The sequence below is a fragment of the Mobula birostris genome, chromosome 9 (genome assembly GCF_030028105.1).
Source record: "Mobula birostris isolate sMobBir1 chromosome 9, sMobBir1.hap1, whole genome shotgun sequence".
In the NCBI taxonomy this organism is placed as follows: Eukaryota; Metazoa; Chordata; class Chondrichthyes; order Myliobatiformes; family Myliobatidae; genus Mobula; species Mobula birostris.
In genome coordinates, this window is record NC_092378.1 from 148,054,778 (window position 1) to 148,069,692 (window position 14,915).

General features: G+C 45.8%; 1 protein-coding gene across 1 annotated transcript in view; it reads left to right on the forward strand.

Moving 5' to 3' along the window:
* The first annotated feature begins 458 nt into the window (after positions 1–458).
* LOC140203179 (arf-GAP with dual PH domain-containing protein 1-like) overlaps positions 459–14,915 on the forward strand; it is a 211,154-nt gene continuing 196,697 nt past the window's right edge. The window contains exon 1 of the mRNA XM_072269091.1: positions 459–787. Coding sequence (XP_072125192.1) covers positions 703–787 — 85 coding nt within the window. The 5' untranslated portion in view covers positions 459–702. The remainder of the gene's footprint in view (positions 788–14,915) is intronic.

Genomic DNA, 14,915 nt, shown 5'->3' on the forward strand with positions numbered 1-14,915 from the left:
GGTCTCGGGCCGAAACGTCGACTGTTTATTCTTTTTCATAGACGCTGCTTGGCCTGTTGAGTTCCTCCAACGTTTTGTGTGTATTGCTTGGATTTCCAGCATCTGCAGGTTGCCTCGAGTCTGAAATAAATTTTGAATGTTGGAATGTGAATAGCGCTCATTTCTTCTCCCCTCTGGAGAGTGTAGTTCCAGCCTGCCTATCCTTTTCTCAGAGGATAATCTCTCCCATCCCAGGAGACGGAAAGCCAGTGCCCAACGCTGGCTGCCACACAAAGGACCACAGGAAAATGATTTCATCTCAAGCTCGTAGCTGGAGGGGGCGCTTTGCTCGGCGAAGTATATGGGCCGCCACCAGGGGTCGGGCTGGAGCGCTTGGGGCGGATCTCAGGCGAGAGAAGGATCCACCCACTTTCCACACCGGCGCAAGAATGCGGAACAAGTTACGATTTAGAAGGAGAGAGCAAGTTTGCAGCGTAGCCCCGCTCATTGGCAGGGGTTCCCCTATCACTCTGTCTTTAGACTGTCTGTGCACAGAGAAAAAAATCGGAAAAGTGATTGATGATGCAATTTTAGGAGGTGTGGCAATTTTTTTTGGAAAATTCGTCATTGTTAAATTTTCACTTAAAAATAAGGAATTGGAGCTCGCTGGGTCTTGACCGAGAGGAAGAGGAGAGCGAGCACTGTTCCAGCTATCTCGATAGCATGGCGGTCGAGAGGAACAGAAGGATTTTGCAGGATTTTCAGGCAAATCCGAGCAACCAGACGTGTGCGGATTGCGGAGCGGACGGTAAGTGCTGGAATATTGGAAAACAGGTTCGGAGGTTTGAAAGGAGGGGTCAGGGAGAGTCTTGTGTGGGGATTCTCCTTCCTTCCCCCACCCCTGCCCTGTCAAACACCTGTGTGCAGGAAGGAGGGTCACGTTAGCATTTTTAATATCGTATGTGTGTTCGTGTTCCTGATTTGATCGTTTCTCGGGAGTCGCTAGAGCAACCTTCCCTTGCAAAGCAGCGGGGACTCTGTATGTGTGTGTTGCACTACTAAGTCATATCACTGATATGATCATTTCTAGGGAATCGCTAGGGCGACCTTTCCTTGCAAAGCAGCCGAGATTCTGTATGTGTGTGTGTCTGTTCACGCTCTAACAAGGCGAGCCCAGGGGTGGGGTGGGTGTGTATGTATTGCTCAAATTGCCGGAGCGAGCGGCGGCAGGGGCAGGCGTGATCCACATTACAGGTGCTCCTTCCGGACGACCGCTGGACCCCTGGCCAAGGGACATTGAATGCACTGTAGTATTGTGATGGGTGGGAAATTACAGCACACGGCTCCCTTTCTTAAAACAAAAAAAGCTTGTTTTGCAACAGGAGAATCTCTAGGGTGGGGGTGGGGGGTTAAGGTTCTAAAAATAACCCTGCCTGGTCACCTCTAACGTAGAGTAAATATGCATCTGTTTTTTTTTGGTGGGTGGGTGATGTGGGTTATTTTTGCCCTTGAGCGTGAATCCTGGCCAAAGGAGAGGAGAGCAGTCAGTGAACGTTACATCCAGCGACGTCAATACTTAAAAGTGTGGGGGGGGGGGGGGTAAAAATATCGTGATTTTCTTTTTGTTTCGGGGGGTGTTTGTGCATGGTGTGATGTGCAGGCGGTACGCCGGTGATCTTGTTTTTCCCTTCTCTTTCATCGAATTTAGAGTGTTTTCATACATTGAAATTCGAGAGGTAATTAAATTCTGAACTGTTTATTACAATGACGTAAAGCTAATTTGAATGTGATTTTAATACATTACTGGTACTGAAAGAACAGTTATTTGGTTTCTGAAAATGTCATATTGAGGCCCAGATACGTTCACGAGCAGGCTAAACCTGATTTTTATTGTGATTTTTAAAACTCCCTGTTTGGCAAGTATATTTAAAATTTAGTGTTAGTTTACCCTGTGGTGCTGCTTGCTTGAGGTGTTCCCTTTTATGCCGGTAAAATAGGATGTTCATTTAAACATAAGGAGCAGAATTGGGCATTGTCGCTTCTTCAAGGCGGAATCACTGCTCAATATAAAAGATAAGTCATTCTGCAGACGCTGGAAATCCAGAGCAAACACACACAAGATGCTGGAGGAACTCAGCAGGCCAGGCAGCATCTATAAAGAGGCATAAAGAGTTGACATTTCAGGTTGTCCGATGGTTGTGGAGTAATATTTGTTCCTGAACCAGGCAGTGTGGGACCCAATGATTCTGTAACTCCTTTGCAATGGTTGTAGCGAGAAGCCAGCATGTCCTGAATGGTGGGGGTCCATGATGATGGAGGCTGCTTTCTTGTGGCAGTGCTCCTGGTAAATGTGCTCAATGGAGGGGAGGGCTTGGCCTGTGATGGACTGGGCTGTATCCACTACTTCCTATAGATATTTCTGTTCCTGGAGATGGGTGTTTCCATACCAGACCATGGTGCAACCAATTAGGATTGCCTTTACTGTGCATCTACAGAAGTTCGTCAAAGTTTAAAGAAGTTGAGGCACTGTCATGCCTTCATTATGACGGCATTTACTTGCCTTATTCCTGTAACAAGAGCCAAATTCATACAAAGCTAGTTCACTAAGGTTCTTCCAGGGATTACGTTCAGCCATCCTTATCTAATCTGGCCCCACATCTTGACACAAGCGATTCTGCAGATGCTGGAGATCTTGAGCAACACACACAAAGTGATTGAGGAACTCCTTCCTTTTCTTTTTAAATCTTTTTACTGAATTAGTACACAAAAGGTAAACCATGTAGGCACTAATACACTTGCAATATAACTTTACAAGAGATATTAATATACAAAAAGAAGTTAGTACAAACAGTGCAGTTTAGATGTAAAATAACAAGGTAATATAATAGTATACTAATTTCCATACATATCAATAAGGAAAAGAAAAAAAAAACCCAAAAAAACCCACCGTGCAACTAATCTGAAAAGCAAAGCAAAGCAATGGGCTAACTAGGTATCAAGTAGAGTTAAACAACTTAAAACAATCATGTCCTCAAACCCGACCTCCATTAAAAACAGTTAAAAAGCAAGAAAGGAATGTAAATATGGACCGAGAGGGAAAAAAAGTTACATTAAATGAAAATGTTGAATAAAAGATCTCCAGGTCTGTTCAAATTTAACTGAAGAATTATAAAGATTACTTCTAATTTTCTCCAAATTTAAACATAGTATCGTCTGGGAAAACCAAAAGAACGTCTTTGGAGCATTAATCTCCTTCCAATGTTGTAAAATACATCTTTTCGCCATTAAAGTAAGAAATGCAATCATTCTACAGGCTGAAGGGGAAAGATTACTGGAAATTTTAGGTAATCCAAAGATAGCAGTAATAGGATGAGGAGAAATATCTATATTCAATACCTTCGAAATAATATTAAAAATTGAGGAACTCCTAAGGGTCAGGCAGCATCTAAGGAGGGAAATGAATAGTTGATGTCTCGGGCTGAGACCCTTCATCAAGATTGGAAAGGAAGGGGAGCAAAAGCCGGAATAAAAGGGAGGGGGAGGAGCACAAGCTGGCAGGTGATGGGTGAATCCAGGTGATGGGGGAGGTAATTGGGTGGGGAGGGTGGGTGAAAGGGAGTGATGTGAGAAGCTGGGAGCTGAATGGTGGAAGAGGCAACTGGCTGAAGGAGGAATCTGATAGGGGAGGAGAGTGGGCCTTGGAATAAAGGGGATGACGAGGAACCAGAGGTAGGAGAGGGGATGAGGAAGTGTGAGGTGGGGCACAGGAATGAGAGGAAAACTAAGGGAAGGGGATAGGAAAATGGAGCATAGTGGTCAGCAGAAGCTGGTGAAATCGATGTTGATGCTGTCAGACGAAGTGTTGCATCTCAAACTTGTGTCCAGCCTCATCATGGCCCCGTTCTGTCAGAGTTATTGGCCTATGTGTTCCTGCCAAGGCAGTTGGTTCTTTACCCCTCTGTGAAATGGACTGGTGAACTTGAAGAGGGGCAATTATTGGTGGAGAACACTTCCCTGCCTTGCCAATGATGCCTGTAGTTTATGAGTACATTTTTAAAATCACTCTCAATTTGTCCCACATCCCCAAGTGCCCAAAAATTTATCAATTTTGCAACCACAAGAGATTCTGCAGATACTGGAAATCCAGCGTAACATGCATACAGTGCCGGAGGAACTCAGCAGGTCAGGCAGCATCCGTGGAGAGGAATAAAGAGATGACATTTCAGGCTGAGACCATTTATTAGGGCCAGTCCTAATGAAGAATCTCAGGCCAAAACATTGACTCTTTATTCATGTCCTTTGGTGCTGCCTGACCTGCTGAGTTCCCCCAGCATTTTGTATATGTATCAAGTTCAAAGTAAATTTGGTATCAAAGAGTCACCATATAGTACACTGAGATTCATTTTCTTACAGGCATTCACAGTAGAACAAAGAAACACAATAGAGATAATTAAATTCTGAACTGTTTATTACAATGGCGTAAAGCTAATTTCAATGTGATTTTTAATGCATTACTGGCACTGAAAAAGAACAGTTATTTGCTTCTGAAAATGTCATATCGAGGCCCAGGTACAATTATGAGCAAAGTACACCGGACTTTTATTGTGATCTTTAAATTCCAAGTATCAACACCCTGTTTGGTAAGTATAATTCAAATTTAGTGTTCGATTACCCTGCACTGCTGCTTTCTTGAGGTGTTTCCTTTTATGTCGGCAAAAAAGGATGTTCATTTAAATATAAGGAGCAGAATTGGGCCATGTCTGTTCAGGTGGAATCACTGTTCAATAAGAAGATAAATACAAGATGCTAGAAGTCCAGAGTAACACGCACAAGTTGCTAGAGGAACTCAGCAGGTCAGCCAGTATCCATAATGAGTCGGCATTTCGGGTTGTCTGATAATTGTGGAGTAATAATTGTTCCTGAACCTGGTGGTGTGGAACCCAAGGCCCTTGTATCTCCTTCTCAATGGTGGTAGTGAGAAGAGAGCATGTCCAGGATGGTTGAGGTCCTTGGTGATTGACGCTGCTTTCCTGTGGCACCGGTCCATGTGAATGTGCTCGATGGTGGGGAGCACGTGGCCTGTGATGGACTGGGTTGTATCCACCACTTTCTATAGATATTTCTGTTCCTGGAGATGGGTGTTTCCATACCAGACCATGGTGCAACCAATTAGGATATGTACTCTTTACTGCGCGTCTGCAGAAGTTCGTCAAAGTTTTAAAAAGTTGAGGCACTCTTGTGCCTTCGTTGTGACGGCACTTACTTGCATTGTTCCTGTAATAAGAGCCAAATTTATACCGAGCCAGTTCACTAGTGTCCTTCCAGGGAGTAAGGCAGCCACTCTTAACTGGTCTGGCCCTATATCTTGACACGAGATTCTGCAGATGCTGGAGATCTTGAGCAGCACACACAAAATGCTGGAGGAACTCAGCAGTCCAGGCAGCATCTACAGAGGCGAATAAAGAGTCAACATTTCGGGGTGTCTGATGGTTATAGGATAATAATTGTCCCTAACCTGAATCCCATTCTCTTTTTCTTGTCACTGACCTACACCAAGGGATAGTCTGTAACAGGAAGTTTAACTTCCCAGGCATGATTGGAGCATTAGAGGAAATCCACGTGGTCACAGGGAAAACAGGTAAACTCCACACAGACAGCATCAGGTCAGGATAGAACTGGGGACCCTAGAGCTTCAATACAGCAGCACGTTCCCGTGTAGACCTCGTAATCCTCTAATTAAACCCAGTAGCACAGTACTGTGGAACTTTATTCTCTGAGGTACATATATGGTGTCAATGCGGCGTTGACTAGCTTTTTGTGGTAACAGCACAGTATGTTACAAACAGTAACCCTGGGTCCCCTCCTCATTCCCTTTCTCCCATTGTCCATCCTCCTCTCCTATCAGATTCTTTCTTCTCCAGCCCTTGACTTTTCCAACCCACCTGGGTTCACCTATCGCCTTCCAGTTAGACTCTTTCCTCTCCCCCCCACCCCCCCAGTCCTAAAGAAGGGTCTCAGTCTGAAATGTCGACTGTTTACTCTGCTGCCTAACCTGCAGAGTTCCTCCAGCATTTTGTGTGTGTTGCTAAGTAAACATAAATTAAGTTATACACAAGGGGCATGTGTACTAAATAGACATAAGCACACTGGTGCAAGGTTAAGTGAAAGCAGGGGGCGCCTTGGTAGCATAGTGATTAGCATGACCTTACTACTGCTCAGGGTGTCAGAGTTCGGAGTTCAATTCCAGCGGTGTTTATACGTCCTTCCTCTGAGCATGAGGGTTCCCTTCGGGTGCTCCAGTTTCCTCCCGCAGTCTAAAGACAGTTGGGTTAGTAGATTAATAGATCATTGTAAATTGTCCTGTGACTAGACTAGTGGGTTGCTGGTGCGGCACAAGTGGTTGGACCAGGAGAGCCTGTTCCACACTGTATCGCTATAAATGAATGAAACGTATAGGCCAAGGTAGTGTTAGGGTTCTCGGGTTGGTTCGAGAACCTGATTGCAGTGGGGAAGAAGGTTTTCCTGAACCTTGAGGTGTGGGTCTTCAGTCTCCTGTCCTACCTGTCCAATGGCAGCATTGAGAAGAAGGCATGGCCCTGACAGAACATGTCACGTTCCTGAGATAAAGATTAAAGATTAGCTTTATTTGTCACATGTACATCCTGACTCTGATTCTCAATAAGGGGTTGACTCTTAATCAACATTCTAGTCCAGAGATATTAGGGACAGGCTATAAACGCTGGGGTGAGCAAAGGCATTCACGTCCTCTGAACAAATAACAAAAAAATCGTAATTCACTACAACTAGTGTTTATTTAGAGAAAATTTCCTTATCCTATTTTGTTTTTGGCATCTTATCTCGTATCTGTGTTATCTAAGCCCTCCGCACCGTTGATCTCTAAGGAGCACTGTCACAGGAAAACAGCATTAATCACCAAGACCTCCACCATCCAGGCCATGCTCTCCTCTCACTGCTACCAGTGGGAAGGAGGTGCAGAAGCCTTAGGCCCCACACCACCAGGTTCAGGACAGTCATTGCCCAACAACCATCAGGCTCCTGAACCAGTGTGGATAACTTCACTCACGCCACTGGGATCCGAACTGATTCCACAACCTACGGACTCACTAGATTTGATTTTAAATTCTGCAGCTGCAGTGTTGTGATTTAACCTTGAGTGCTCGGGTTACTAGTCCAGCACCCTGGGCACATCGCTGTTATTTGTCTTCGAGCACTTCTACACAGAGCACTGCCACAAAAAAGCAGCATCAATCATGAAGGACTCCCACCCACCTAGTCCATGCACTCTGCTGGCTGCAGCCATCGGGCATGAGATACAGGAGGCTTGGGTCCACACCCCCCAGGTTCAGGAAAACTTATTACCCTTCAACCAGCAGGCTCCTGAACCAGTGTGGATAACTTCACTGAACTTAATGCTGAACTGACTCTCCAACCTATGGGCTCAATAAATCATGTTCTCAGTATGTTTTTTTTTTCTGTTTGCACAGACTATTTTGCACATTGGTTGTTTGTCAGTCGTTGTGTGTAGTTTTGCACTGACAGTTGTGCATTTAAAATGGAATCAGTTTCAAGACTCCCATGCATGCATAGTCAGATGCAAAGGTCCTGTAGTGACCAGCAGATTCAGAACATTGAACTGTCATCTCTTCTGCTGGGTTCCAAGGGGCAGTGCAGATGCTGCCGTTGACGTCAGTCACACTGAGGTTAAGAACTTCAAGTCCCTAGAAGTGAACATCATCATTAGAGTGTGGTGGTCCAACCATGTAGACTCTACGGCCAAGAAAGCTCACCAACACCTCTTCTGCCTACGGAGGCTAAAGACATTTTGTCTGTTCCCTTGGACTCTTACCAGTTTTTATTAATACTCAATAGAAAGCATTCTTGTTGATGCATCACCACTTGATAATATCAACCACTACAAGTTCCATGGTAACACCACAGTCAGTGACACACTATTACAGCTCGGGGCGTCAGAGTTCAGAGTTCAATTCCGCTGCCATCTGTAAGGAGTCTCTGTTTTACCCTGTACCTCCAGTTTCCTCTCATTGTCCAAACAGTGGTTAGATTAATTGACCGTTGTAAATTGTCCCACTGTTAGCTTAGGGATAATCGAGGTTGCTAGGGAGGTGTGGCTTGAAGAGCCTACTCCATATTGCATTGATAGATAAACGATATAAATAAGTGACTGCGAGAAGCTGTGGAGAGTTCTAGAAACAGCTTGGCGCATCGCGGAATGAGCCTTCCCCTCTGTGGACAATCTATGCTTCTCACCACATCAGTAAAGACCCCATCCTGGACATTCTCTCGTCTCCCCTCTCCCGTTGGGTGGAAGATGCAACTTCCCAAAAGCACGTACCACCAGGCTAGGACAAATTCGTCGTTGTCGCCATCATCATCATTGTCCGTGGCAAGATGTTTCCACAGAAGTGGTTTGCCATTGCTTTCTTCTGGGCCGTATCTTCATAAGATCTGTGGTGTCAGGCATTATTCAATATTCTTCAGAGATCGTACTCCTGGCATCAGTGGTCGCATAGCCAGGACTTGTGATGTGCACCAGCTCCTCATATGACAACCTACCACCTGCTCCCATGACTTCACTTCCCCCAGTTGTGCAGGGGGTGGGAGGGGGAGGGTTAAAGAGGTGCTACACCTTGCCCAAGGGTGACCTGCAGGCTAGCGGAGGGAAGGAGCGCCTCACACCTCCTTTGGTAGAGACATATCTCCACTGTTAGAAAACTATTCATTGGTTTCCTAGAATGATAAATTGGACTCATGACCTCTCAATCTACCTCGTTATGATCTTGCACCTTATTGTCTACCTACACTGCCCTTTCTCTGCAGCTGTTACACTTTATTCTGCATTCTGTTATTGCTTTACCGTGTTCTAGCTCAATGCACTGTGTAATGGTCTGATCTGAATGAGCAGTACGCAAGACAAGTTTTCACTGTACCTCGGTACATTTGACCATAATAAACCAGTTCTAAGTAAAGTCTGGTGGGGGAGCTCATTTATTGCCAAGGTTTCCCCAGCTGGAGAACTGACATCAGAAAATAGGCCACAGATACAGGCTCTTCAGCCCTTCCCGTCCCTGCTGACCAGGATTTCCTGTCCACACTAATCCCATTTTCCTGCAGGCAGTAGGTGGGCCCAGGTGAGGAGGGAGATGTAGGTATTATCAGACAATCAGATATAGGAGCAGAATTTGGCCATTTGGCCTATAGAGTCTGCTCCGCCATTTCATCATGGCTGTTTTATTTTCCTCTCATCCCCAAATCTCCTGCCTTCTCCCCGTATCCCTTCATGTTCTGACCAATCAAGAGTCTATCAAGCTCTGCCTTAAATACACCTCATTGCCGCACCTGTGGCAACAAATTCCACAGATTCACAGTCCTCTGGCTAACAAAATTCCTCCTCGTCTCTGTTCTAAATGGATGTCCCTCTATTCTGAGGCTAGGTGGGGAGGGAGAGTTGAATGCAGCAACACAATCTACTGGAGGAATTGTCATACGTTTCGGGTCATACGTCTGCAGTTGGGAGGCAGTGGGTGTAGAGGCAGATAAAGAGAGAAAACGATGTGGGACAGAGGGAGTCAGACAGGGAGATGGGCTGGTGGAGGTAGAGACGGAGGCTGGAGAGTGATCATTGGAAACACAGCAGACTGTGGATGCTGGAATCTGATAAGTAAGGTGGAACGAGATAAGGTGAGATGATGCCAGGTGGACCCAGCTGGGGAAGGGGATAGCAGATCCTGAAATTGTTGTGTGTGTTGGTTGGTAAATGAAAGCAGGTGGAGGGGAAGACACACAAAATGTTGAGGGAATTCATCAAGTCAAGCAGCGTCTATGGAGGGAATAAACAGCCAACATTTTGGGTTGTGGCCCTTCTGGGGATAATGGAGTAAACAAGGAGTATGGGGAGAACAGGTTACCCAGAAATACTATTCTATCCTCAGGCTTGTTATACATCACACTCTCAGATCCCAGCAAAGTGACAGTGCAGCAGGAAGGCTGAAAGAGCTGTACAGCCAGGTGGTCACTTCATTAGGTCCCTCCTGTACGGAGTAAAGTGGCCACTGAGTTTATGTTCATGCTCTGCTGCTCTTGTAGCCCATCCACTTCACAGTTCGATGTGCTGTGTGCTCAGAGGTGCTCTTCTCTGCACCACTGTTGTAACATGTGGTTATTTGGGTTACTGTCACCTACCTGTCAGCTTGAACCACTCTGGCCATTCTCCTCTGACCTCTCTCATTAACAAGGCGTTTTCACCCGCAGAACTGCTGCTTGCTGGGTGTTTTTTGGTTTTCACAACATTCTCTGTAAACTCTAGAGACTGTTGTGCGTGAAAATCCCAGGAGATCAGCTGTTTCAGATACAAATCAAACCACCTCATCTGGCACCAACAATCATTCCACAGTCCAAGTCACTCAGATCATGTTTCTTCCCCATTCTAATGTTTGGTCTGAAAATCGACTGAACCTTTTAACCATGTCTGTATGCTTTTATGCACGAAGTTGCCGCCACTTGATTGTCTGATTAGATACTTGATTTAATGAGCGGGTGTACCTAATAAAGTGGCCACTGAGTGCATGTAGTAAATGGTGCAGGCAAATCTGGTAGAGAGGGCAGCCAGAGATGGATGGAACGATTTATTAATGTTCATACCATCAGGTTGGAGACTGGCCGTTAGGAATATGAGGTGTTGTTCCTCCAAACAGTGTAAAGCCTCATCATGGCAGTGGAGGAGTTGTTTTTTCGTTATGTGCTATGTCATTATGACATAGGCCGTCATAGTCTTTCCATGGCCATGCTGAAATTTTTCTGCAGAAGTACTTTGCCATTGCCGCCTTCTGGGCAGTGTCTTTACAAGACAGGTGATCCCAACCGTTATCAATACTCTTCAGAGATTGTCTGCTTGGCATCAGTGGTTGCATAACCAGGACTTGTGATATGCACCAACTGCTCGTACAACCATCCACCACCTGCTCCCATGGCTTCACGTGACCATGATCTGGGTGGGGCGGGGGGGTGATAAGCAGGTGCTGCACTTTGCCCAAGGGTGACCTGTGGGCTAGTGGCAGGGAAGAAGTACCTTGCACCTCTCTTCCTCCCTTGGTAGAGACCTATCTCTAGGAGGAGAAGATGGCGGCGCGACGCAGCACGCAGCAGCCACTCCGGTGAATGATATCTGTAATCTGTCAAGTAGGGTGCCCTGCACAATCCTGATTTGATGGAGACAGACGTGAGAGAACGGAGGAACATCTGGAGAAACTTCTGAAATGCCTTCCTCGCTGCTGCTGCTACCGTGTGATCCAGAATCTCAGGAGGGGAAGGCCCCGAGTCCTCAGCTTTGCTTGTTGCTCGGCGGGGTCAAAGCACTCAGCAGGGATGGTGCTCAGTGCTCGGTGTCAGAGGGCTGGTCGGAGGCTCGAAGTTTTCGGATGGACTCAGAGTCAGCTGTGGTCGGGTGCTTCCAATGCATCGGCAGTTGTTGGTGCCTGGAGGTTTATGGCAGGAGAGTTTCTCCCTTTTGCCGCCTGCTATCGGGACTATCGGGAATCGATCGGAACCTTGAGACTTTTTTTTACTGTGCCCATGGTCTGTTCTTTATCAAATTATGGTATTGCTTTGCACTGCTGTAACTATATGTTATAATTATGCGGTCTTGTCAGTGTTAGTCTTTGGTTTGTCCTGTTTTTTTGTGATATCACTCTGGAGGAACATTGTATCATTTCTTAATGTATGCAATTCTAAATGACAATAAACGAGGATTGAGTGTCCTCGTAATCTAATCTAATCTAATCTCCACCCCGCCACACAATTAGTGGAAGTCGTGGGCAAACATTGAAGTATAGTCATGAGAAGTCAAATTGAAATGGGTCATCCAATTGGCATCAGGCTGCACTGGGAGCCCTGGATACTATAGACAGTTCCATAGGAGAATTGTTGCCTCACCTTTAAGGACGTTTTGGGGCCCTGAGTGGAGGTAGTGAAGGAGGAGATGAATAGGCTGGTGTACCAGGGATAAGTGCCAGGAAGGAGATTAGAGGTGAGGGATGGGTGGACAAGGGAGTTGTGTGTGGAGTGATTCTGTGGAGGGCAGGGGCGGGGGGTGCAGGAGGGAAAAATGCACTTGGTGTTTGGATTCTGTTGGAGGTGGTAGAAGTTGTGCAGAATGACTTGCTGGATACAGAGAGTTGTGGGATGGTAGATCATGACAGGAGATGCTCCAACAGGTGTTCTTTTGCCTTTCAGCTGCTTGGCTTTTACTTTAGCCAGAAGACCACAAGACATAGCAGCAGAATTAGACCATTCGGCCCTTACAGTCTGCTTGCCATTCCATCATGGCTGATTCACTATCCCTTGAGGAATTTAAAGTTGTTGACCCTCTCTGCCTCTGATCCCCCAGTAAGAACTGGCTCACACACATCCGGTTTCCTCCTCCTAAAGTCAATAATCATTTCCTTGGTCTTGCTAACATTGAGCGGGAGGTTGTGGTTGTAACACCACTCAGCCAGATTTTCAATTTCCCTCCTATCTGCTGATTCGTCACCACCTTTGATTTGGCCAATGGCAGTGGCATCGTCAGCAAACTTAAATGTGGCATTGGAGCTGTGCTTATCCTCAAGTCCTAAGTATAAAATGAGTAGAGCAGGGGGCTAAGCACACAGCCTTGTGGTGCATTGTGCTGATGGAGATTGCGGAAGAGATGTTGTTGTCAGTCCAAATTGATTTGGGTTGGCAAGTAAGGAAATAGAGAACCCAGTTGCGCAAGGAGGTATTAAGGTCTGGGACTTGAAACTTATTGATTAGTGATGATAGTATTGAATGCTGAGCTGTAGTCAGTGAAGAGCATCCTAATGTATGCACCTTCACTGGCCTGATGTTCCAGGATTGAGTGAAGACCCAATGAGATGGCATCTGCTGTTGACCTGTTGTGATGGTAGGCAAATTGGAGTAGAATCCAAATTGCTTCTCAGGCAAGAGTTGATGTGTTTGATCAGCAGCCTCTCAAAGCAGTTCATCACAATGGATGTAAGTGCTGCCGGACAATAATCGTTGAAGCACGTTGTTTCATTCCCAGAATCATTCTCGTGAACCTCCTGTGAGCCCTTCCAATGCCAGCACTTAATTTTTACCTAAGGGCCCCAAAGCTGCTCACGAAGTTCCAATGCCTTGTAAAGCCTCAGTATTACATCCTTGCTTTTATATTCTAGTCCCCTTGAGATGAATGCTAACGTTGCATTTGCCTTCCTTACCACTGACTCAACCTTGCCCAGAAACACTAGTCCATGAGGGATGCCGATAAATCTCCAAGGTCAGGAATGTCGAACACGGTGCCCAGGAATGAGCACAAATTGGCTTGTTGAGCTTTATGGGCCGGTATATGCAAGGCTTTTACGGGAATTTGTCAGTGTTACTGCCGTGTGTGTGAATCATGAAAGGTTTGACAAGTCAATAACTACAAGACTTATTAGTGTTCAATGAAGTGTTTAGCTACAGGTTGTCCACTGGGTTAAAAAATATCAGGAGCTATCGACGTTTCTAGTTTTGACATTGATATTGTCAGCAGCTGCTCTCCCACCCCACTCCCCGGCACAAAGCCCTCCCTATTGCCATTGAACCGAAGGGCAAATAATGGAGGGGAATAATCAAAGTTCAAAGTAAATTTGTTATCAGTACATAAATGTCACGGTATACAACCCTGAGATCAGTCAATGTTTCAGGCTGAGATCCTCCAGCATCTGCAGAATAGAGTCATAGCATAAAAGCAGACCCTTTGGCCCATCTAGTCTGTGCCAAACTATTGTGCTGCCTAGCCTGATCGACCTGCAGCTGGACCATAGCCGTCCATACTCCTTCCATCTGGGTGTTTACTTAAGCACATCAATCCTACTGCAGTAGGCTACCTACAGCAGCTCTTTAGGGTCCCCTGTCCTGGGCCAATAGAAGGTTGAACAGCCTCCTGGCTTCCACTTTCACCACATAACTTCGTATGTCTTTTGGGCAACAATCCTTCCTGTCACAGGAATGAGGTCTTTGAAACTCCTGTTGTCGTTTCTGTAGCTCTAGTTTTTTTTGCAGGAGGGGGTTCCTAGCCCCGTGCCCACCCATCCTCCTTTTGCTGCCTTGGGACTCCCATCCATGTACCTATCCAAATTTCTCTTAAATATTGAAATCAAACCCACATCTACCACTTCCACTCGCAGCTTGTTCCACCCTCTCACCACCCTCTGAGTGAAGCAATTCCCTCTCATGTTCCTCTTAAATATTTCACTTTTCACCCTTAACCCATGACCTCTAGTTCTAGCCTTACCCATCCTCAGTAGGAAGCTGCTTGCATTTACCCTGTCTACACCCCTTATAATTTTGTAAACCCCATCAAATCTCCCCTCATTCTCCTATCTCCCAGGGAATAAAGTCCAAACCTGATCAACCTCTCCCTGTGGTTCAGGGCCCCAATATCCTTGTAAATGTTCTCAGTCCTCTTCCAATCTTTTTGTTATCTTTTATCTCCTGAGCTTATCAAAGGGCGAAAGTTCATTATGAAGAGCACGACCAGGGTTGAAAATACTCATCAGAATGACAAGACAAGATGAATTGTCGTGGTAACTTGACTCCAAGTTCATTTTAGAGAGATTGGCACAAGGATGTTGAGAAGATCATCATTTCCTTTCCCGTGTGCCACCATCTCCACCCTCACCTTTTGTACGTCCTCTCCCTGTGGGTAGAGTAACCTATAGAATGTGTATATGCTGACTGCCTGTCCTTAATCAGTGCCACGGAGCAGAGAAAACATTGCAGTGTTGGTGCTGTAGGTGGGTGAGAAGGTAGGGATAGTCTCTTGTTTGCAGGACACCACGTGCCAAGCATACCTGCTTTATGTTTTAGATAAAATGGCTTAATAGAAAGGAAATGCG